The following is a 23,930-nucleotide window of genomic DNA, read 5'->3' as shown; positions in this document are numbered from 1 at the left end:
ATACAAGGACATGTTGGAACTGGACACCACCATGCTTGCCCATTTATAGATCTTAGGCATTTAGAGCCAAATTGTTTGCCAGATCTTAATTATCAAAAGTGATTGCCAATTCACTTTAATTAAATTACGAAAAAGCCTAGGCTAATTACTACCATATTAGTTCTGATACCACATATAATTAACTTCATTAATAGGCCTGTATCCATTGCGAACACAATTTATTATGAGTCTTAAAATGTCCATAACATAAAATCTTTGTTGAGCCACAATATTGTCAACATACCATAGTTTGACTTGTACTGCGCTGCGCTGATTTCTAAAGACTGCTGCACAGTGGCGGTGACTAGCGTCTCGAGCTCAAACAACGCTAAGAGAGAGCTTACAAATGGTCCAGACCAACCTTACGATAGTGTGACTTACAGAAGATATTCTTAGTGTACGGACTTGTTGGGAATTGTGCCATAAGGTTAAGAGAGAGGTTAAGGAATAGGTTAAGAACTACTTAGCGATAAGAACGTTTTGGGGAACCGGGGCTTGTTCCTTTGTTTTATTAAATTGCCGAAGAGTTGTGTTCCCTAATGTGTTCCTTTGTTTTAATAAATCATCACATTGTACTATTTGTTCCATTTAATTAAAGAGGCCAAATTAACTTATTATAAAATTTAGAATTTGTGGTCAACAATGTAACTAAAACGAGGGAACAAATAGTCAATTGTGGCCATGAATTAACTAAAACTATAAAGTCTTCATTTCTGCCTTGCAAAAAAACAACTCCCCATGAAAACAAAATAAAATATAAAACATAACCAAATATCATTTGCAGTATGTGGTAGAAGTGTAGTATGGTAATTGTGGATGATTATAATTGATTTTGATTGATGACCATTGATTTCCATTGACATAGTTGGATATAATCTTTAGTTATTAAATTAAATTTTTTCTGAAGTCAACACATTTAACATTTTCAGTGTGGACAGACTCAAGCTGTTGAAGCGCAACACAACATGGGTTGTGTCTGTTGTATTATTTCTTTGGTAATGAGGAGCTAAAACAATTCTGAAGAATGATTTCCAGTTTCAGTCAGATTTCCTCAGAAATGCAAAGGCTTCAATGGCTGTTCATGTAACTGTACATAATCTATGATTCAGCACTCTCCAGAATTTGCTCCAAATTGAGCGAGTGATTCCCATCACTGCATTTCCTATCTGGACCACTGGTCATTAGATTCTGCCTGCACCTCTCGATATGCCCTGACATAATGTACACGATTTTATGAACCCTTATCATAGCTCTCAACGAACTCCCCAAGACCCCAACCAATCACATGCCTGGTCAAGCATCAGTCTGGGTCAAGATGATTCTCTCAGCACACATCGCAGAAAAGAAATGGCAGTTTCTTCTTACGAGGCTTAATTTCTCAAGCACAGGATTGAGAGGGCTAATGCTAAGTGGCAGCTCTGTCCACTGGTTTATTCATTTAGGCAAACAGTACTTTGGGAAAATCACTTACCACTTAGTCCCTTTCACCACCAAAGCTGCAGTGTTCAAGTGGTTTTTGTCAACTAAAAAGACTTTGAATGTTTGATACATGCAACCCATGAGCAAGGAACCTGCGGATTAGCAACAAATGCTAATAAGCTACTACAGAGACTTATAAAATGTAATTTTAATATTATTTAAAAAAGACCGACTTAAGCATGGTTTACTGATTCCATGAGGTCTCAATTTTTGCCACTGGAGACAAGTCTTATTGGTGACAACTACTGACAAGCGGGTTTTTAAACCAGTCTAGTTTAAATAATGTAGACAAGACTTGTACAAATGAAACATCTACTAAAATATTTAAAGCATTGAGCAAATAAAAATAAATAAATAAATAATAATAATAACATTTTGAATAACTGTCAGTTGCTTAACATTTTTAACATAAAACAGTTTTTGATCATTACATGTTTTGCTACTTCAATCTTACCTCGCTCTCTTTCAATGTTGAAACTGAAATTTCACACTAGAATTCGCACTCTGCTTCTGTAAACAGTGTGGTCGGGTGACGTCTGCAAAATTGGCATCGGACGATGTTTGCAGTGAAACATGCTAAGGACGATGACATCAGCGGGGGTGGGGGTGTGCCCGAATGTGAGCGGCGCGGCAACATACTATAGAACCACTGATTTATAATAGAGATTCATGTAGCTCAGTGTATAGAATATTATAATCATTGATATTATCTACACTTGATGTGCCACAAAATCCCTGTAGTAAACTGCTGCCGTGTTCTATTTATGATGTGCTGATACAAATTTCTAATGATTTCCAATGGTCGCTTTGTCGTGTCCAGTGTAGACAGACTTTAGCTGATGGCGTGGCGTGGCAACTGTTGCGTCAGGTGTGGACAAGGTGAAACGGTTGCCTGTTACATTACAGTGCAGAAAATTTCACTTACGGCATAAACAGAGTAAGCAGAGATGACTGAGAATGATGGTGATCCTGAGCACCACTGACAAAAAATGTATCTTGTAAAATGTGTGGTAAATACTGCTGCTCCCTAGCACAAACAGAGTTGTGAAATCTTGAATGTGAAAGTAAAACTAAAAAAGCAGTTTCAGTGCCAGGCATAATAGCGACTCCCCGATGTCCGCAATTTATATAGGACTATAGTATACTTACCAGTGATATTTTCCTCCCATCTCATATTTATTCCCTTTAGGGGTTCTGTATACACATTATTTTCTTTCTGAACATGGTATTTGAATGTGATGGATGGGGTATGGGGTGGGGTCAAAATGCAGAATCCACTTTGTGATGTCTATCAGCTATTGGCGATGGATGATGGCATCGTCTATCGGCCCAATCCCAGTGAACAGTAAACGCTGGTTACTTTGATTTGATTGGCAATCTCAATCCTTTTGACACTGATGATTATTGATAGACAGCTGAGGCAGAGCCGCCTAAAAATTTAACTTTTAACCATTTTTGTCATCCTAAGAACAAACTGAGCAATGGCACTTTGGCCACAAAGATATACCTTTTGAAAGGTTACTGCCCCACTGACAGCATTTGTACATCATTTTTTATTTTATTTGAATTTTTTCCTGAGAGAGAAGCCAGATGTTTTGTGATTGCTGTTTAATATTGTCTTCAGTGCACATTTTCTTACATTGACATTTTTAGGTTTGTTCATTGCCAACAAATTCTCTCCTCCAAGGTTAACTGGAGTGAGCGTCACAATATGCTGTTAAAAAATTACAAGTGAAAGGCAAGAAACATGCTATGTTGACCCTCGAGGGTCTGTTTGGACAGACCACGATGTTCTCCAGAACTCTGCTGGACTTCCAGAGCAAGGTGCCCATTCAGATTACACATCTCTTTTGGACAACCCAAATCTAAGAACACCTGGAGCACCGCTCTTGTCTGCTGGTACCAGCCTCGGCCTTTCACATCCCAACTTTCCACTTGGCTTCTTCGCCTTTGGACAAATATGTCAGACAAGAGCCCTGTTCACTCTTTGCCAGCAAAACTGCTACCCTTGGCTACGCTAGAGTCTGAATAACACCAACCTACCAAGCCAACGGTGAGGAACAAACGATAATGGTGATTGTTTCAGACAAGGTGCTGCTGCAGATTAGGCTGTGGACTAAGTGTTAGTTTGTGGATATGGATGGAAGACGGGTGGCATGGATAGACGCAGCAGTAGTGAAGGGAAAAGCGGGAAACTATTTATTAAGCAAGTGACCTGAAACTGCCATACCTATTATTCCAAATCACTGGAATCCTAACGGTAAGCTTTTTAGACTGTGACTCCTAGAAGAAAATGTAAGTTTTAAGTACAGTTATTTTACAGGTCAAGCAAAACTTTGTTTTGTTCAAAACATTTCCAGGCCTATTTTCAACTGGGATGAAGGAGTTGTATACACATTTTGCCAAAAGTGAAGCAGTTTTTCCCTTTACAAAGGTTGTTTGTTTAGGCACAATAGTATCTGGTATAGAAAAAAACTGGCTCCCTATCACAATATTTTAGGCATCATATAAACACCCCCAATGTAAAGTCTCTTTCAAAAGATACATAATTTTTGCCAAATTCAGTATGTAGTATGAACCAGACTGGCAGCACACAACACCTCACTAGGTTTTAGAATGAAGCCTACATATGTTTTCCGCTCCACTTTGCAATATGTCAAGAAAACATTTCTCTAGCATTATATACGTTATAGCATTAAGAGTGACAAACAAATGAAGAGTTCTCCGATCCCACTCATATTTTCCTTCACTGTTTTTTTTAGCTCTAAAATCTATTTTCTGTCAGTCAGGTGTATGAGACAAGACAGATTGAACACATATTGCCACAGACTCATGTCTGCAGTGGGTAGCTCTGAAAAAAAAGGTTTCACATTTTTCCTAAATTCTACATTTTCATTATTAAGGGGTCAGTTTCATACAGGTTCTATATCAATTATTATGGTAACACTTGATACACTTTTGATAGATCACTTTAGATATTCTGAGTAACACTGCAACTACATGTCAACTATAAGTCATTAGAGTAGTAGTCTGTCTGCTTAATATCTACTAACATTTGTTTTAACAGTCCCCAACAGACATTCTACTGACTATTACTAATTTTGCAAGTACATTTCAACTTGAAAAGTGAAAGCCTTGACATTTGCCAAGTATGGTAGCCCATACTCGGAATTGGTGCGCTGCATTTAACCCATCCAAGTGCACACACACACAACTCCTGCCGGCACCGGGACTCGAACCGGCTATCTAACCATTAGGTTCCCCCCAGGTTACTCTACTAACCATCTACTAATACTCTAATGAGAGTTAGTTGACATGTAATTGCAAAGTTGCTTATAGTTGTTAGACTGTCTAAATTGGACTATTGAAATAAAGTGTACCCATCAATGCCAAATATGCATCTACTGAACTTTCCCATTTTATAGATTACATTTTCAGTTAAATGGGTTCTAAATGTACAGTATGAAACACTGAACCTATATCATTATCTTGAAGAGTTATTAAAAATATATCTCAATACTTCCCAAACAACAGATCCAAGAGCACTCTAAAAAAAGATTAATACTCTGTTAGAATTAAAGCATGTAAATCAATTTATTCCCCCTAAGTCCAGTTAAACATCCTGCTTTGAAAAGTGCCAGCTGAAAACTTTTCACCATATTTCCTGTAGGGCTGTAAAGCTGCATTAGTCCTTAGCTCAAGTATGTTGTTAACCTTAAAGATTTGACTAGGGTTGAATATAAATTGCTTCAAAGAGCTTCTGAAACCATAAGCTGATTATTCAGTAACATAAAATGTTAACTTCATTTCATTTTCCTTAAAAAAAAAAGATATATTTGGTATTTTATTGATGGAAGTTGCAAAATCAAATCCATAATTACAACTCCTTTCCGATTCTAGACATGGTATAAGATGGCGAGCTGTCCCATTTACATTGATCCAAAGATAAAAGAGGACATTGAGTAATTCTTTAAGATAATGTTAGGAGAAGCAAGGCGCCATCAAGTCATATGACATCAGTCTCACCGTGCAAATCCAGCCCAATTGAAGTCTTAATGAGCGATGAGTATGTCAGACAATGCCAATGACCAGGATACCATTTTAGTCTAATTTAGACTAGCAAAATTGAGACATTTAACGATCATTGAAGACATATAGCATGTGATATGAAAAGGCATGGGTTCAAATCCCGGACGAGCCCCCAAACAAACTTTGGATTGAGACGGTACAGAGTATAACGGTACCTTTTTGGTTTGATTTATATATGTCAAGGGGAATGGTTTGCTTGCATTTTAAATGAATGAATTTAAATATTTAGTGTGTATATAAAGATGTTATTTATGAGAGTACGCCCTTAATATGATTTCAATGGTTAAGGAAAACAATTAATTAAATCTTCATGAGATGAGAGATGTTGTCTGTGAACTGTCTGCCTTTGAATGAAATATTCTCAAAACCTTGGCTCGATGCTTCTTCTCCTGTGAGAAAGTTGAGATGTTTTAGCTATTCTGCGCATAGCTGTCTTTGTGACGGGTAATCCATTTGTTTATAATTTGGTTTTGACAGGGCTAAATTAATTACAGTTTGATCTGAATGTGGGACATAATTAGAACCCTCTAAAAGCTGCAACCATGCCTCACATCCCTTCTGCCAAAACGGATCATCCAGCACAATAATTAAACTTCAGCTCATCTGTCAGAGAGTCGAGGCTTCCTTTACTTGCATAAAAGGAACAGCAGGTACACTTACATTTTTAGTGGGTTAACTCACCACAATATTTTTTAAATGCTTCATTGGTCAACATTAAATGCATATTTCCGAGTTAAAAATTATAGTAAATTAACATAAATCAAATCATACAATTGCACTACCTTGAAAAGCCAACTAAATTGTTACATAAAAACAAATGGGAATGATAGAGGTATTTTCTCATCGTTTCTACTCAGTAGACATTGGCAGCAGACAGCTTACGAGAAACCATACAAGACGTTTTCCCCAAGCATGCCTTGAAGTGAATCTTTGCCGACGCACAGATGGACAACTCTAAAAAACTATTTCCACTAACTGACATGGCTGCGAGCAAATCAAATCAAATGATACAATAAAGTCCCTCAGCTCATTACTTAGCCGGTCACTCGAGCATCATCTAAATAACAATTTTGAATGTGGGTAAAAAAAAATCTCATACATAATTTACAGAACCTTTTGTGCAATGGAGCGGTTCTGTGGATGTTAACTGTTCTTCAAGGAACAACAGATGCTAATAAGGAACCTTTCTTTAGAGTGTAGAATGTTGAAATTATAAAAATGTACAGCACAGTAACAGGCAAACTTTCTCTCTAGTCTGCTTTGCTCCTGTGCCTGTCTTGAAACCTTCGTCCTGAAGTTGCTTTTGCTACGTGCTTTGATCCAGACTGAACTTACATGAGAAAATACATGGTTAGTTGATGTTTTGGAGGTCTCTACTACAGCAAATCCCCCATGTGCTCTTTCAAATAAGGCTGCAAGACCTGCCATTCTTGTTTGCTAAAACAATGCAAGTCTGAAAATCCACTCCTAAACTACATCCTCACTACACACATACTGAAAGATTGCAATGTTACACTCACAGTGTAAACCCTCTAAACTGATGTGTCACACTTGAAAATCAAGAGTAACGTCATCGTGAAACAAATAACTATTTAGCTAACTACAGCTGGCTGTGGAAATCGGAAGAGATCTCCACTAAATAACAAGCACTCAGGTTAGCATTCTATAGTCTTCCGAAGTGAGAGGGATAGATCATTCCAACAAATTATTTCTTCTCATGTTGAGGTAACGGCAATACAAATTAATCAATTGCACGCGATGTGATAAATGTCACCGAAGTCTGCAGGGAGCTGAAGTAGCTATTGATTGGAGAGAAGAAATTATTTCATTAATTACTGGTATGTATATCATCAATGCTTCCTAAATGAGAAAAAAAGATCCGCGCTCGTAATGATTTATGGCAGCTCGCCCAGCGGGACTCTCTCATTTAACGAGCTCCGAGACGAGCCAATAGCAGACGTGCTTTATGACATCAACCGAGGATTTTTCCAGGCTTCATGCCAAGCAACTTCACAGACAGGCATTGAACAGGAGATAAGAGACAGCGCTGGGGAGTACCTTAAAGCTCATCCTCGACTGGCAATACAGCAAACTAATGTGATTATGAAGTTTGGAATTAAGATTAGCAGAATGGCTGATAAGATGTCACGTATAAAAATACCTGCACCGTGGGACATGCTGACGAAATGAATGGTGTCACGATTTTCCAACATTAGTGGAAGCGGTACATATTTGTGTATGAAGATGCCTCCTGGTTACAGACCCGCTTCCAAGGCACCATGTCGTATCTAATGATCCAGAACAAATTCAAATGAGCTTTAGTGCAAATCAAGCACATATTTAGTGACTATAACACTTATTTCCCACTAGAAAATGAGACATAGCCTAAGCTTGAAATCCCCAAGTATTTTAAAAGTAATTCACTCTTTTTGACCAGTTATTTGAATCTGGCTTTGCACCAGATTAGAAAGGTGGTTAGATTTTTTAAGAATAGAATTAGAATATTGAGTGTTAAAGCTAGAGGGTCAAATAAAGATGGAAGAGATGTGTTTTAAGCCGATTAATTTTCACGCAATCAAATCTTTTCTGCTTGCGTTTCACGAGTGAAGCCCACTGAAATTAATAGACAATTTTGGAAACACATTTCCAGGCAACACCTTACAACTTCGGCCAATGTCATATAAACTAGCAGTATCATTTATCAAACTCGTTGTCCTGAATTATTAAATTATCCGTTCGAAGCAAGTTCTCCAATAGACCAAATTTAATGTTGTACAACAAAGCTGCAGTGAGGTTTTTGGCAGTCTCTGGCGTACAAACACAGCCAATATTGATAAATAGGCTGGGATTTCTCACGCTGAAAAGAAGCCAACCTCAAAGGGAAGAGTAGCCAATCGGTAGCCAAAGGATGGAGACGGCTGATAAAAAGAGGAGAGCGAAGAGGTTATCAGAGCAGAATGACCTCCAGGTGGGCTGAATCTTCCATCAGCATGTGGAACAAGATTGGTGGGTGGCCTAAACTCTAAAATACCCTTTTTTTAACTTTGGAAACACCTTAATGGTACCAAATGACAATATTATAGTAATATTTGACTACCATACTGATGTATTTACATTGTCACCAAGTTGTTATGGATGGTTCCCAGGGTGTTATTAACAGTCAACCACTAATAATTACAGTAATACTAGGAAGAAAGAATGTTCCATTTTAATGTCTGCTTCTCTATGTGCTGAAGAATCCCTGGGTTTGTAGGTTATGGCTTCTGTGAGAAATGAGTCCCACAGCTCGGATATTTTTAGCCTTCTGTCGCTGTGGCTGTTGTCATTTTCATGCTGGTGGCCTATGAGTGAGTGATAGCAAACATATACTGTATTCACTAGAGCTCAAGGCAGCAAACCTTCTGGGCCAGCAAGCCAGGGATATGTCAGAGAAATCAATAGTCATTTACAGACTACGGAGAATCATTATGACAAGAAGCATCCAGTTTTAATGGCAAAACACTGATGTTGCTGTATTTGAGTGATCAAAATAACCACTGCTTCTGGTTTCAAATGCTAACATGTGCTGGCGTTCATCTGCTTTTAATATTCAATTTAAAATGTCACACATTTGCAACCCATTACCTTTTGTTGCATTATTTATTTATTTATTTATTTAACATAATGTGTACATACATTATGGAATATGTTACCGCTTAAGAATAAAAAATAAATAATTATGACTTAATATCTTGTGATTGCATTTTATTTTCTTGTAATTGCAGCTTTTCATTTATTTTCAGTTCAAATCTCAAAATGGAGCTGTGTGATATCAAATTTTCTTGAAAACTTCCATCTCTTGAAATTTCAACTATTTATTGCAAAATTAATTTAACAATGGGACTCTCTGCCAATTGCACCATTCTCACAATTTTCACTTTACATCTTGCATTGGGAGTTTAAAATTGCAAAATGCAACTTTGAAGACTTTACATCTAGCCATTGTGACTATATTACATTTATTACCTTGCGTTACTGTGACATTACATCTCACAAAGTAACTTTTAAATCTCAGTAGTATTTTTTTTTTTTTTTTTTTTTTGAGTACACAATGTTTTACATTTGCTGTTCGAAGATGCCTTTAAGCAATTTTCGACTATATCTCATAATGTGTCTTTATACCCAACAGTGCTACTTTATCTCAATGCTTCACATTAGATTTTCAAAGATGCCATTAAGCACTTTTCGACTTTTTATCTCAAAATGTACCTTTATCTCACAATTCCAGTATTGCTTCTTGTAAATATGACTTCATCATCTCTCACAATTCAACTATATATCTCACAATTTAAGTTTAAGTCGCAGAGTGAACCTTCCAATTTCATCATTCAATGCGAAGAGGCATCCAATTTAAAGATTGAAGATGCCATTACACTGTTTTCAATCATCCCTGACAATGTGACTTTATCTCACAATAACAGTTTTGTTCCTTGTAAAAATCTCTTTATATAGCAATTAAATTTTAAATCTTATTGTCACGATCATTACATTGAGTGCCCATGAACTTTTGTAGAGGGCACTCCAATCTGGACAATTCCACACTTACCACCAGATGTCACTCGGACTCTAGCACCACTTATCTGTTGCACCACACCCTAACTACATTTCCCATGAGTCTCTACATCATTCCTCAGTCAATCTCCTTGCCACACCTGCACCTCATTTACACACACATATAAGCAGCACACTCACTCTCACTCACTGCAAAGTCTTGTTTAGCCAGTCTGACATTTCCGAGCGGTTTCCTTGTGTTTTCCTTCTCTACCTGACCTTTTGGATTGTTTATACCGACTCTGATTCTCTGCTGCCTGTCCCCGACATCTGCTTGTTCCTGTTATCGATTCTGATTATCCCTACATACCTGACGCCATTACTGATCATTGCCTGTCTGACCATTCTCATTAAAAGTTCTGCACATGGATCCGAACCTCTCTGTCTCATCATTACACTTATAATGTACGTTTAAATCTTTGAGTGGAACTTTTTATTTAAAGTTTGTACTTGTCATTATGCAATTGTATCACAATGTGACCATTACATTATCTCACAATTACACTTCTATTTTTTATTCTGTGGTGTAACCAGGAATTCAATCCCAAAACTGTTTGACTTCAGGTACAATTGCAGGCCATGCCCTGCTCTGTACTTCCCCTTACCCACAAAAAAAAAAAAAAAACAGTAAAACTCTAAAGTAATGGCATATTATGAGCACCGCCACAACCAAATGAAATTCGGGGCCTGTAGCGTCAAAAGCGTTTTGAGTCAAAATGTATTGTGGAGAGAGAATCTAAAACTGCTTGCACGCCTCATGAATTGTGTCAGAGAGCATCACCCTCCTCACATCAAGTCTCATCACTGCCGCTCTCATCGTGTTCGGAAAGAGCTCGCGGTCAATAGGGATGCTTTGTGAAATCCTGGCCCTAGAGTATATAAAAACAGTCAGAGCACAGGCCATAGGGAAATGACCAAACAGTTTTCTAAAAGGTTCCAGGTGGCTAGTGGGCCACAACATGGGCTTTAAATTTGTTTCTTAATGCTCAAGACCGAGGGCTGGCGTCACGTCCCATGTGTATGGGTGTATTTTCATAAATACTTTCTAAATAGTCCATGCAGGGCAAAAAGTCAAGGTCTTAGAACAGATCTCTGAGGTTTGCTGAAACTGCGGTAGCTATGAGCTGTGCAGCGGGAAGCTGGAGGAAAGTGACATAAATATTGCAATTACACATGCGAGTGCTTGCAGCTCATATGTGCTACTGCAAAATTATTAATGCAACAACACATGAGCAACTAATTAATCTATGTCTACATATTGTCTACACATTTCTGTAGTGCACGGAGCGCATTAGTTATTGACAAAACTGAAAATGGTTGTGAATGTTTAGTGTAAAATCGTGATAACAATTCAAAGTGCTTGAAAGATGTTTAAGATGAATAATGCCATGATTCGGATTTGAATATTGCGAAGATTATGCAAAGGATGTAAACATATTTGGTTTAGGTCAAGACATCTGATTCCATCATACAATTGGTGACGAAGTTGTTTTGGGAAAATTCTGGCAGGATTTGTGATGCAAATGTTTGCAAAAAAAAGAAAGAAAAAAAAGAAAAATTTTATATATATATATATATATATATATATATATATATATATATATATATATATATATTAAAGGGGAAAAATCATTTTATTTTTTTAGTAGTAGTGAGACTGTTCAGTTTGGTTTAATTTAAAGTCAATTCTTGAATTACATTTGGTTAATTATGTATTAAGCCATTTTCATGTTTCATTGTGAATATTGTGTAAACCTTATGGAGTTTATTTGCATAGTATTTAGTCTTGACCCATTTACCTCAATTGTAATTGCTTTACAATAACCAAGATTATCAAAATGACCTTCTGTGGGAATTGGCGACATGCCACAAATAGACCTTGTAATGAACCTGGAATATTCTCTAAGTTCTGTCACGCAGATGTGAGGTTTAGTGGTCTTAAACTAAACTTATTCACTCTAAGACCACAAGAGAACTTTGGTAAACAGAGCAAAAATTGTGGAGAAGGAGGTTTGAATCATCCTAGTAGACCTGTGGGATATCATTAGCCATGTTTATCTCTGATGCAGGACATAGATAAGGCTGAATAATCCTCTCACATCATTACAGGCAACTGTATAGACTGTTACTATTTTAATTGCTGGATCAGTAATCACACACTTCAGAACCAAGGGGCGGGACACAATTATCTCTTCATATGCCATATTTGGATGTGGTTACATTTATGTTTACTGCAACTAGCTAATTTACACCCTACAAGGATTTATGCTGATTAATTATGGTGGGGTTTGCATATATTCTCATGTGTGGTTGATTGTACATTCCAACTCATTTGTTTTCAGATCTTTTCCCCGTTCTCAATGTAGCTCGTGTTCGTATCTGCCAAAACACACGCTTTTGAGATAAGCGGACTGTAATTTCCTAATGCTGTGGGAACAGAAAGCAGAAAATGAACTATTTATTGCGATGCAGACATGAGCTTAGCTTAACCTAGCGCCTAGCAGCTTGTGTGTATGGCATCTAAAGAGTAACATATCTATTCATTGTGATATTTCAACATCAAGCCTGTTTAACAGCAACAGCAGGAGGGAAGAACACAGAGAAATAGAGAGAAATTATATATATATATATATATATATATATATATATATATATATATATATTATTTTTTTTTTTTTTTTTTTTTTGTGCTAATTTGTAATGTTATAGTTTTATTATTATTTGATGACATTATTTCCTATCTTTATTAAAAATCAACAAATGTGTAAGATGCCAATAATTGAAGATATATAAAAATATATTGTATTTATCTAAATTTTAGAATAGAATAGAATAGAATGATGTTCTGGTTTGACTGCATCAAGCAATCATACCCTAAAAGAACTCTGCAGCTGAAAATGGATAGAGAGACAAAGAAAGGAATTGATGAAAAGCCACTTTGCAGATGCCTGATCGATTCATTTAACACTTACACTACTGATTGCAAAAAAAAAAAAAAAAAAAAAAAAAAAAAACGTTTTTCCAGACATAAAACAACTGTCATTGTGCGTTGCTGTTTTCTGTGGCGCTTTGAGCCATTACGCGTTCTCATAAATCAGCTGTCGTGTAATCATACGGGGTGAAACGACACGAAACCGTGACGCACGGACACATTCCAGCACGTGTGATACAGGTCTCCGACTCACCTGGAACAGTCGCAGTATATTCGCGACCATGATGGACACTGAGCTCGCCGAAGCCCCTATGACTCCGACCACCTTTTCGGGTTTGACGAACACCGGGGGCTCTCCGTTCGTGCACCTCACATCCGACGTGTCTTTCTGAATGAGAGCCTGCACAAAAGTAAGCGACTGCTCCAGCGCGTACGTGTCTCGCGAGCACGTGTCCAAAACCCGAGCGCCTAAAGTGATGTTGGGCAAAAGCTCGTCGTCGCTGTTGATTTGGTCCAGTGCATAAAGCATCGCCTCCAACCTGTGAATCCCGTTCTCCTTTTTGATATCTCCACACGGTTCCCCGGAGACCCCGCGGGCATGGACCGGGAAGAGGCCACCGAGGGTCAAATCCCCCTCAATTCTGATGGAATGAGGAGCGTAGATTTCCTGCGAGAGTGTCACATCCACAAGCGCTTGAATTATCCAAAATACCCGCCATGGAAAGCAAGCCATGTCTCCCTTGTCGTTGGGAAACATGGAAAAAAGGCACTTTTCACTGTATTTATAGGATAACAAGAACAGAATCGATCTCAATAACGGCCATAGAGCTTTTTAAAGTAAGGTTGATGTTTTTATTCCAAGAACACCGCGCGACAGTGATGCGTTATTCCATGGGAAAGTGCGCATGGTTTGGCGACGCTTGTTGCTTCGACATAAAAAAGAACATAAAAAAAAAGACAGAAAAAAAACATACAGTACCTTTCTATTATTTGTCCTTAAATCAAAGCACCAAACACGCAAAACGCATTAAAGTGCAGAGATATTCGACTAAAACGCGTCCGATCCTCGCCAATGACATAACTCCACTGTAAAACCATAGCGACTGGCTTTTAAAGGATCTTATTTATTTAAATAAATAAATAATTTAAATAAATAAAGGCGGCAAAAAAAAAGAAAAGTTTTCGTTCAGGATGCCGCGTCGCGTGTATCGGTCAGAGAAAAAATGTTGCAGAGAATCGACGTCAGGTGAGATTCCCGTGGCATCCTCCCACTTTCCGGTCTCGGAGCAGGGACTGATTGTTACATTCGCGAGAAAGCGAGCGAGCTAGCGGTGATACGTCTTTTGGTCTTGAGAAAATCCTCACAAGAGACGAGAAGACAGCCCGCGCGCGTGTCTCCTCCTCTCTCTTTCTCTCTCCACCCAGAATCAGATATGGATTTGTCAAATGACTCAACGCACGATCGATGTCGTGTTACTCATCCTGGTCAGCCCACGAAGAAAAAACTCTGCTACATGTGAGGCGAATCGTTACGCGATATAGTCATTAAACCCAAAGATTCATTGTGAGGAATGAGGGATGTTGCTGTGGAGGTCTCACTAAGTTTCCAACCTCGGTTCTAAAGCCCACGGTAGTTGAATGCGTGTTTAACGTTAATAGGCTATTTTCACCACATCATTCTCTGTAATGGAGGAATAAAGACTTATCAAACGTTTAACCATATTTGGTTCAACCTCATTCGCCTGTTTGTGATACGAAAAAAAAACGCATTCCACTCACATTATTTCAATGTGTGGGTTAATTTGGAATATGTCCCAACTTTAGATGCTCGTACTGTTTCTCTTGTTGAATGGCGACTGTGCCTGACAGAGGAAATTAATTCTGTCAACATCAATTCATGATTTTACCGCCCCACTACTGATGCTCTCTCTCTCTCTCTCTCTCTCTCTCTCTCTCTCTCTCTCTCTCTCTCTCTCGCTCTCACACGCGCACACCTACGCGGGCACGCACTTTTGTTATTATGTCATGGTGGGGAAGTTCCACTGACATATCAGTTCAATTGTGAAATAAAATCTGAATAGTAAAATATAAACTCACAGTTAGTGAAAAAAGTCAGATTTACATGATGCTAACTTGCAACTCTCAGAAGAAAATCTAAAAACAAAAGTCGCAATTTACTTTTTTTTTTTTTTTATTATTCTGTGGTGGAAAATGTCTTTCTTAAGAATGTGTTAAATGATTCATGAATAAAGCAAATCATGTATTCTCTCTCTCTTTACTGTTATAAGCATGTATCTGCCTGTGTGCACAGAATCCTGCATGAGAATGTGCTTACATTGGGTGAAGGTGAGAATGGAATATACAGACACATGGTTTATGGTAAAGCTGCATATCCTGTTTTACCATGAGACAAAAAAAATATAGGATAGCGCTTCTTCCTTTAACATAACATTAACTGGGAGCTCCTGTCTACTTGCAGGAAACAGACTGGAGGAATAGCACCCCCCCCCCCCCCCCCCCCAAAAAAAAAAGACAATTATGTTGAATAAAAGACTTTTCAGCCACAGACTTCTCTTGGCTGATTTATCTCTCTGAGAATAAAAGTCTCTCTTTTTTTGGCATCAAGACCCCAAGACTTTGAGAATGATTCCTCACAGCATCGGCAGAAGTCACTACAATAGCAGCTCGGAATTTACAGAAAAATGTCAGGATTGTGAGATATAAACTCAGAATTGCATGAAAGAAAGTCTGATTTCTGCCACAGAATTGTTTTAAAAGAAGGAAGGAAATAAAAAAAAAAAAAAAAAAAAAACGTTCTTATGCCCCATTGACGATAGTGGGTGGGGTGGGGTTGTGTTAGTGGTGGACCTTCATGCTTCCTTTTTTTCTCTGTACAAAACGAATTATGCAAATTAATATGAAATGAAGAACAGGGAGAAGTAGGCTGAACTCGAAGTAAACAGTATTTGTTAACCCTTTTAACGCATATGATTACACCGGTGTGATCAGTCTTGGCTGGTCCCTGCAGCGTACGACCGGTGTGATTAGAACTTTCAGTGTTTCACGTCATCAACTGCTGAATTTAAATCTGCTTTCACGCTTTGGCTGGCATTGAGCCAGATCAGACGCGTTGAGTGCTTGTCATATTATCAAAAATATTCAGTATTTCCAACCAAATAAGGCTTATTTTAGGTTTCAGATATTTAAATACACATGAGTACTAGCAAAAACATAAATTTACATACATTGTAAAATATACGCTGTTGTCTGTGGCAACGGCAATAATGATACTTACAAATATAATCTGACGACATGTTTTATTGATACCATAGACAGATTGTGTAGGTAACTATAAAGTGTACTCTGCTCTTCTCCCAATTTACTGAAGACTTACTTTAACTGGCTTCGGAAGGAGAGGATGAAGGAGAAACAACATAGACTTTCAATACCGGACACTAGACTGGAAACAACACAGGGCTTACGTAAGAGAGTAAACTAGATAATTAATCAACCCATGGTGGAGCAGGCAGCTTGGGCAGCATTGGCGGATCAGACAGTTCAGAAGGCCATGGTGGAGCAGCCTATGAGGCCATGGGGTGCTCTGTGGGCTAAATTCAGGAAAAGGAGCCTTTCGTGGACTAAACTCGGGAACAAGAGCACTCTGTGGGCTAAACTCAGGAACAGGAGCCTTCCGGGGACTAAACTCAGGAACAAGAGCACTCTGTGGGCTAAACTCAGGAACAGAAGCTTTCTGTGGGCTAAACTCAGGAACAAGAGCACTCTGTGGGCTAAACTCAGGAACAGGAGCCTTCCGGGGACTAAACTCAGGAACAAGAGCACTCTGTGGGCTAAACTCAGGAACAAGAGCACTCTGTGGGCTAAACTCAGGAACAAGAGCACTCTGTGGGCTAAACTCAGGAACAAGAGCACTCTGTGGGCTAAACTCAGGAACAAGAGCACTCTGTGGGCTAAACTCAGGAACAGAAGCTTTCTGTGGGCTAAACTCAGGAACAAGAGCACTCTGTGGGCTAAACTCAGGAACAGAAGCTTTCTGTGGGCTAAACTCAGGAACAAGAGCACTCTGTGGGCTAAACTCAGGAACAGGAGCCTTCCGGGGACTAAACTCAGGAACAAGAGCACTCTGTGGGCTAAACTCAGGAACAAGAGCACTCTGTGGGCTAAACTCAGGAACAGAAGCTTTCTGTGGGCTAAACTCAGGAACAAGAGCACTCTGTGGGCTAAACTCAGGAACAGGAGCCTTCCGGGGACTAAACTCAGGAACAAGAGCACTCTGTGGGCTAAACTCAGGAACAAGAGCACTCTGTGGGCTAAACTCAGGAACAAGAGCACTCTGTGGGCTAAACTCAGGAACAGAAGCCTTCCGGGGACTAAACTCAGGAACAAGAGCACTCTGTGGGCTAAACTCAGGAACAGAAGCTTTCTGTGGGCTAAACTCAGGAACAAGAGCACTCTGTGGGCTAAACTCAGGAACAGGAGCCTTCCGGGGACTAAACTCAGGAACAAGAGCACTCTGTGGGCTAAACTCAGGAACAGAAGCTTTCTGTGGGCTAAACTCAGGAACAAGAGCACTCTGTGGGCTAAACTCAGGAACAGAAGCCTTCCGGGGACTAAACTCAGGAACAAGAGCACTCTGTGGGCTAAACTCAGGAACAGAAGCTTTCTGTGGGCTAAACTCAGGAACAAGAGCACTCTGTGGGCTAAACTCAGGAACAGGAGCCTTCCGGGGACTAAACTCAGGAACAAGAGCACTCTGTGGGCTAAACTCAGGAACAAGAGCACTCTGTGGGCTAAACTCAGGAACAAGAGCACTCTGTGGGCTAAACTCAGGAACAGAAGCTTTCTGTGGGCTAAACTCAGGAACAAGAGCACTCTGTGGGCTAAACTCAGGAACAGGAGCCCTCCATAGTTTAAACTCAGAAACAGGAGCCTTCCGGGGACTAAACTCAGGAACAAGAGCACTCTGTGGGCTAAACTTAGAAACAGGAGCCTTCCGTGGACTAAACTCAGGAACAAGAGCACTCTGTGGGCTAAACTCAGGAACAGAACCATTCTGTGGGCTAAACTCAGGAACAAGAGCACTCTGTGGGCTAAAATCAGGAACAGAACCATTCTGTGGGCTAAACCAAGGAACAGGAGCACTCTGTGGGCTAAACTCAGGAACAGAACCATTCTGTGGGCTAAACCAAGGAACAGGAGCACTCTGTGGGCTAAACTCAGGAACAGAACCATTCTGTGGGCTAAACTCAGGAACAGGAGCTTTCTGTGGGCTAAACTCAGGAACAGAAGCTTTCTGTTGGCTAAACTCAGGAACAAGAGCACTCTGTGGTCTAAACTCAGAAACAGGAGCCCTCCATAGTTTAAACTCAGAAACAGGAGCCTTCCGTGGACTAAGCTCGGGAACAAGAGCACTCTGTGGGCTAAATTCAGAAACAGGAGCCCTCCATAGTTTAAACTCAGGAACAGGAGCACTCTCTGGGCTTGACAGCGGAACAGCAGCCCTCCCAGGGCTTTAAGTGGAGACAGGAGCCCACTCTGAGTTAGACCCAGGAACCGCTTCCCTAGAGGGCAATGGCTTCAGGGGACATGACTTGATTCTGGTCTGTGACAAAAGCTGACACTGGAACCAACACTGGAGCATGCTCTGGGGCTGGAGCATACACTGGATCGAGCTCTGGGACTGAAGCTGACACTAGAGCGAGTTTTGAGCTGGGCTGGAGCCGACACTGGAGTTTTTTTTTTTATCAAAAATACAGAAAAAACAGTAACATTGTGAAATATTATAATATTACAACAGAACATATTTTGAAGAATGTTGGTATCCATAAAGTTGACGGTAGCCATTGGCGTCCATAGCATCGAAAAAACACTAGCTCAATGGCTAATGTCAGCTCTTTTTACCAACATTCTTCAAAATATCATCTTCTGTGTTGGGGTGAACTATCCCTTTAAGACCATGCACGAGCAACATTTACAGTGAACAGTAACTGTAAAAGACAACTAATAATATTTAATAGTCCTAGATCAAGGAAAGAAAGAAACATCAGACAAAAAAACAAATTGTAAATGGACATTTAACTTTTTCTACATATTGTTCAACATATAATCAGATTAAAAATTTCTCGTTAATGGCCATGCAATGAAAAAAAAAAATATATATATATAAAAAACCGGTTGGTTAACTCATCGCATTGTCTTTAAATAGAAAAATCTGGATAATACAGTGTACACTTCTAGGAAAAGCATCCTTCCTTAATACAAGACTCAATATTTCATGTAACTTGAATCTAAAATGGCTATAATCATAAACTCCCTTTACGATATGGATTTAATTTATTCATAATCCAGTCATGTGACCTCTTCTCAGACATTTATAAGGCAGGAGTGAGTTATTCCTTGCCTTAAATTATCAATAAGCCGCACACGTTGATGATAGCAGATTGTGATCTATAGCCGCAGATGTCATATTACTGCCACCTAAGGATCATATGCTTGGAAATTATGCAAAACCGTAGAAAATAATAATAAACGTCATCCTACAAGATTAACATGGTAATACAAATTACATACGCCTGGATGAAATTACATATTGACACTTCCCACAGGTATTTATATCCAACTCCAACATTTATCATCGCTGAGTAAGAAAGTACATCCCTAACCGTGACCCAGAGGCTGTTTGGACTGGAGATCCTCCTCAAGTGCTAATTTTATTAAACTGCTATCAGCATGAATAAGGAGACGTCTGATGGCTGGCAGGCCCCTTTTCTATTTATTAGCTAGTTAGTTTGCTCGCGGCGCTCCACCGGCACCCCATTGCTCACAACTGTAACAGGATAATTTAGTTCTTCGAGTATTGTTAGATAGCACAGAGCCGAGCCAAAAGTGACTTAGGAGAGAAATCGGGACATCGAGAGTGAAAGCACCACTGTGTTCCCCGAGAATCCCGCGGCCAAAAATTAGGGTTTTAATTTGATTACAATTATATATAATCAAATTAACTACTAGAAGATAACCCACTTAACTATTGAAATGCCCATATAATTGCTCATATCAAGATCTGTTGAGGAAAGCCAGAAGTCTGGCAGTTCAACTGGCAGCACATGCACAGAGTCTCAATGCTTTTTCCTGGACAGTCAGTTTCACCCACGAGACAAACATGCCGGCCTCCCAGATTAATAAGCACTGGATGATAAAGATTGCTTTTAGTAGCCAGTGTGGAATCGTTTATCACTTTAGATCTCTTTAGCACAGCCCAGCCACTGACAGGAAACAGCAGGTAACCAATTCATGTCCTGCTGCTGCCGATGGAGACCTGGGGAAACCCTTGACAAACCCAATCCCAAAACAAGGACATCCCACTTTTACACCAAAACACAGTTCATTAGCGTGTGCTCAGCATGTGTTGAAATAATGCAGTAAATTTCATATTTTATATATTCAGCTGTCCTGAAGACAGAACTAAAACATGGAAGCATATTGGTAGCAATATTCAATTTGGAATGTAATATGCAAAATGACAATGCAATATGTAAAATGGCAATGCATTTCTGTATTTACATTAACATTTTCCAATACATTTGTGCCACGTTTGATGCAAAATGAAAATGAAAATTAAATTACATAATTTTAATTTGCCATTTCATACACGAGTTTTATTATGTAAAATGAATACTAGTTTTAACGCTTTATAAGTTGCAAAATTAAAATTAAAATGTATTACAGAAATGATTAGATATGTAAGACATGTTCAAGCAAAAACTGTGGCAAAATTATCATTCAAATTCTATTTTTCTTAATTGCATTAAGACTCACAGTCAAGACACTTACGATTGCATTTTCATTCAGTGTCCCGCAATGAATGTAGCAAAATTCAATGTGCACATTGAAAATGCATTCCGAGCCGATCACGTCTCCACCCCCTCCCACCCTGTCAATCACTGCGTGAACAAGGCGGGGCTTGCAGAAGGTCAAGAGACTCAAGACTCAAGAGGATGTTAAAAACATTGACAAGACAGTTGGTCCGTGTACGTCATAGGTATGTATCTATGCATGTACGTTCTGATCATTTCGGTTTATGGCTTCAATATTTCATTCGCACTTGTGGGCGGAGCTGAAACACTGCTTTCATCTGATTGGGCGAATCGCTACACCTACAGACACTTCAATTCAATTGCATTTTATTATTTTGATTGCATTTAAAATATTAAACTTTAAAGAAATAATTAGCATTGTTTTATGATGATTTTGTGCATGTTTTAGCCTGAGTTTTTGTTGCATTTCCACAGTTTTGACCAGCAGGCGTCACCAGCGTGTGAGGTTTCAAGCACTTTAAAAACGTTGATTCTCTTTGTGAAGTAATTGGTTCAGTTGATTCAAAGCTTCAAAGTGGTTCGTTTCTTCCATCACTACCTGGTCCTAATCTGATCCTATGCAACTAGCTCCAGCTCAAAACCGTCTTAAGACCAGCATATGACTAGTTTAAACCAGCTCATGACCATCTGAGGACCAGTTTAACCAGCTCAAACTATTGCTCTGTTAATTTTATTTATTTATTTCCTTATATATATATATATATATATATATATATATATATATATATATATATATATATATATATATATATATATAATTAAATGTATGCATTTAGCAGACTCTTAAAAGTGACTTACATTGCATTCAGGCTAATAATTTTCTTCTATCATAATTCCCCGGGATTTGAAACCCCAACCTTGCACTTGTTAACGTAATGCTCTACCACTTGAGCTACAGGAACACTATATATATATATTATTTTGTTGAGTCATTGATAAGTACAACAGTGTGTATTAATATTTCAGAACTGTTGGGAAAAGTGTCACATGATCAACATGCTGAATAATTCAGTAAGACTTTTCAAAAGAGGGTGACATTCTCCGGAGGATCCATGATGGTAAATCTGTTTGAAGAAAAATAAACCTGGCCTAACAGTCCACATGATCTTGTTAAAAGGAAGAAGTTTAAATGTATGGATCATTCATGAGCAGATCAAACAAAAGCTTTTCTTCTAGATGTGTGACGGAGGAAGTGGGGTTAATGGTTGCAGGTTAGTCACAGTGAAGACCAGACAGCAGAAAGCCTTTCAAAAACATCGTCATTAAAATCAGCATGTAACAGCATGTGATGTAACGGATCTCCAAATTAATTATGACATTCGCTCGATTTCATGAATATTTAACTTTTTTTATGTCTTGCAGTGTTGTATTCTGCATTCTTTTTCCCCAAAGTTTCGGTACACCAGTGTAAGTGGGGTTTGTGTGTCACTTTCTCCCCTTCACATTTCTCTCTATGTTCTTCTTTCACAACTCCAGATCTATCTATCTATCTATCTATCTATCTATCTATCTATCTATCTATCTATCTATCTATCTATCTATCTATCTATCTATCTATCATCTATGTATATATATATTGATGGAGATGCAGATACCATGATCTTGACCTTTAAGAAACTTTCATTAATGCTGTCATGTAACAAATCTTTTAAAATATAAAATGTAATTTGAAATATGAATTGCTAATTACTACACTGAAATAAAACTGTAAAGTCTGTACAAATATTAGTAATTGTGGGTATAAATAATTGGGAATCATGTTTCCTTATAAAAGTCCAGAAATTTGTCAAGATTTTCGTCAGTTTTTTATTTGTATTAATAATATATATTTTTTTTTTATATATGATGTCATTACCTGGCTTTCTTACCGCCAGCCAATCACTGCATTGGTTTCGAGTATCAATACATAACCCCTTGTAAACCAACCCATGAATCACAATTATCTCAGATAACTCAATCCAGCCATACTAATCATCAACAGCAGGTACTTTCGAAGAACCAAATTAGCCACATCCTAATTAGTGCGATGATATCATCTTGTATATGACATTTCATCTCGGATGTAATAAGTGACGTACAAAGAACAGGCTCCAGGGTGACTAGGAGCATGAAATTGTCCAGCCATGACTTCCTGTTCCACTGGTTTATAAGTATGAGGAACAGTCAAATTCCCTTAATCATCCATCACAAGCAGTAAAACCAAATAATATAGATCTAATGTGCAGAACAAGATTGTTAAGCTTCACAAAATAGAAAGTGGCTGTAAGAAAAGAGCTAAAGCATTAAATCCCGGTTTAATTAGAAAGGTAGGGGTCCACTGAAGACGTCCCATAGAGCACTTTTAGTCCAACTAAGCAGTAACATTGTAATATGGATGGTAATTCCTTTGTTTACGTATTATTTATGAGGGGCAAAGTAATGTTTGTATCCATTATTGCATAACTTGTGCTCCAAAAACTGTGTCTTGGTTGTAAAAAACATACTTTGTCAACATAAGCATACATTGCCATAAAACTGAATGAGACCATTCGTCAAAGATACGCGGAATTTTGTTTATTTGAATTCTGGCACTCTCCCGTAACGCATTTCAGTGTCTTACTTTTTTAATCTTTTTGAGCATTATCAATTCTGGATGATGGATAGTAAAGCCCAAAGGGTCTTCTTTCCAAAGACACGGAAATGATGTATGTAGCACACTGAAGTCAGGAAATTTTAAAATTGAAAGTTAGGTAGGTAATTTTCAGCTGTGATCCCCAAATGGGAGTGCAGGTTAACAGGTTAAAACAAAGGGGAAAATGAGTCACCTGCTGGTTTCTTCAGTTGCAGGACTTACAGTTTACAGTGGAACAACGGCTGGGAATTCTCATGCAAATGTTGATGCCATGTCCAGGAGGCATGACTGCTTCGGG

The 23,930-nt window shown here is 38.6% G+C and overlaps 1 protein-coding gene across 3 annotated transcripts in view; it reads right to left on the bottom strand.

Moving 5' to 3' along the window:
* The window catches only part of LOC113065154 (metabotropic glutamate receptor 7), a 168,673-nt gene extending 153,801 nt beyond the window's left edge, over window positions 1–14,872 (bottom strand). For 2 of the 3 annotated variants that reach the window (XM_026236376.1, XM_026236375.1), the window contains exon 1: window positions 13,383–14,872. In XM_026236376.1, the coding sequence (XP_026092161.1) occupies window positions 13,383–13,886 (504 nt within the window). In that variant the 5' untranslated portion in view covers window positions 13,887–14,872. The remainder of the gene's footprint in view (window positions 1–13,382) is intronic. The other variant, XM_026236377.1, reaches the window with a different exon arrangement.
* Between the last annotated feature and the right edge of the window lie 9,058 nt (window positions 14,873–23,930).

This window comes from Carassius auratus, chromosome 47 (assembly GCF_003368295.1).
Source record: "Carassius auratus strain Wakin chromosome 47, ASM336829v1, whole genome shotgun sequence".
NCBI lineage: Eukaryota > Metazoa > Chordata > Actinopteri > Cypriniformes > Cyprinidae > Carassius > Carassius auratus.
The sequence above is the reverse complement of the archived record's forward strand: the minus strand, read 5'-3'. Positions and strand labels throughout refer to the sequence as shown.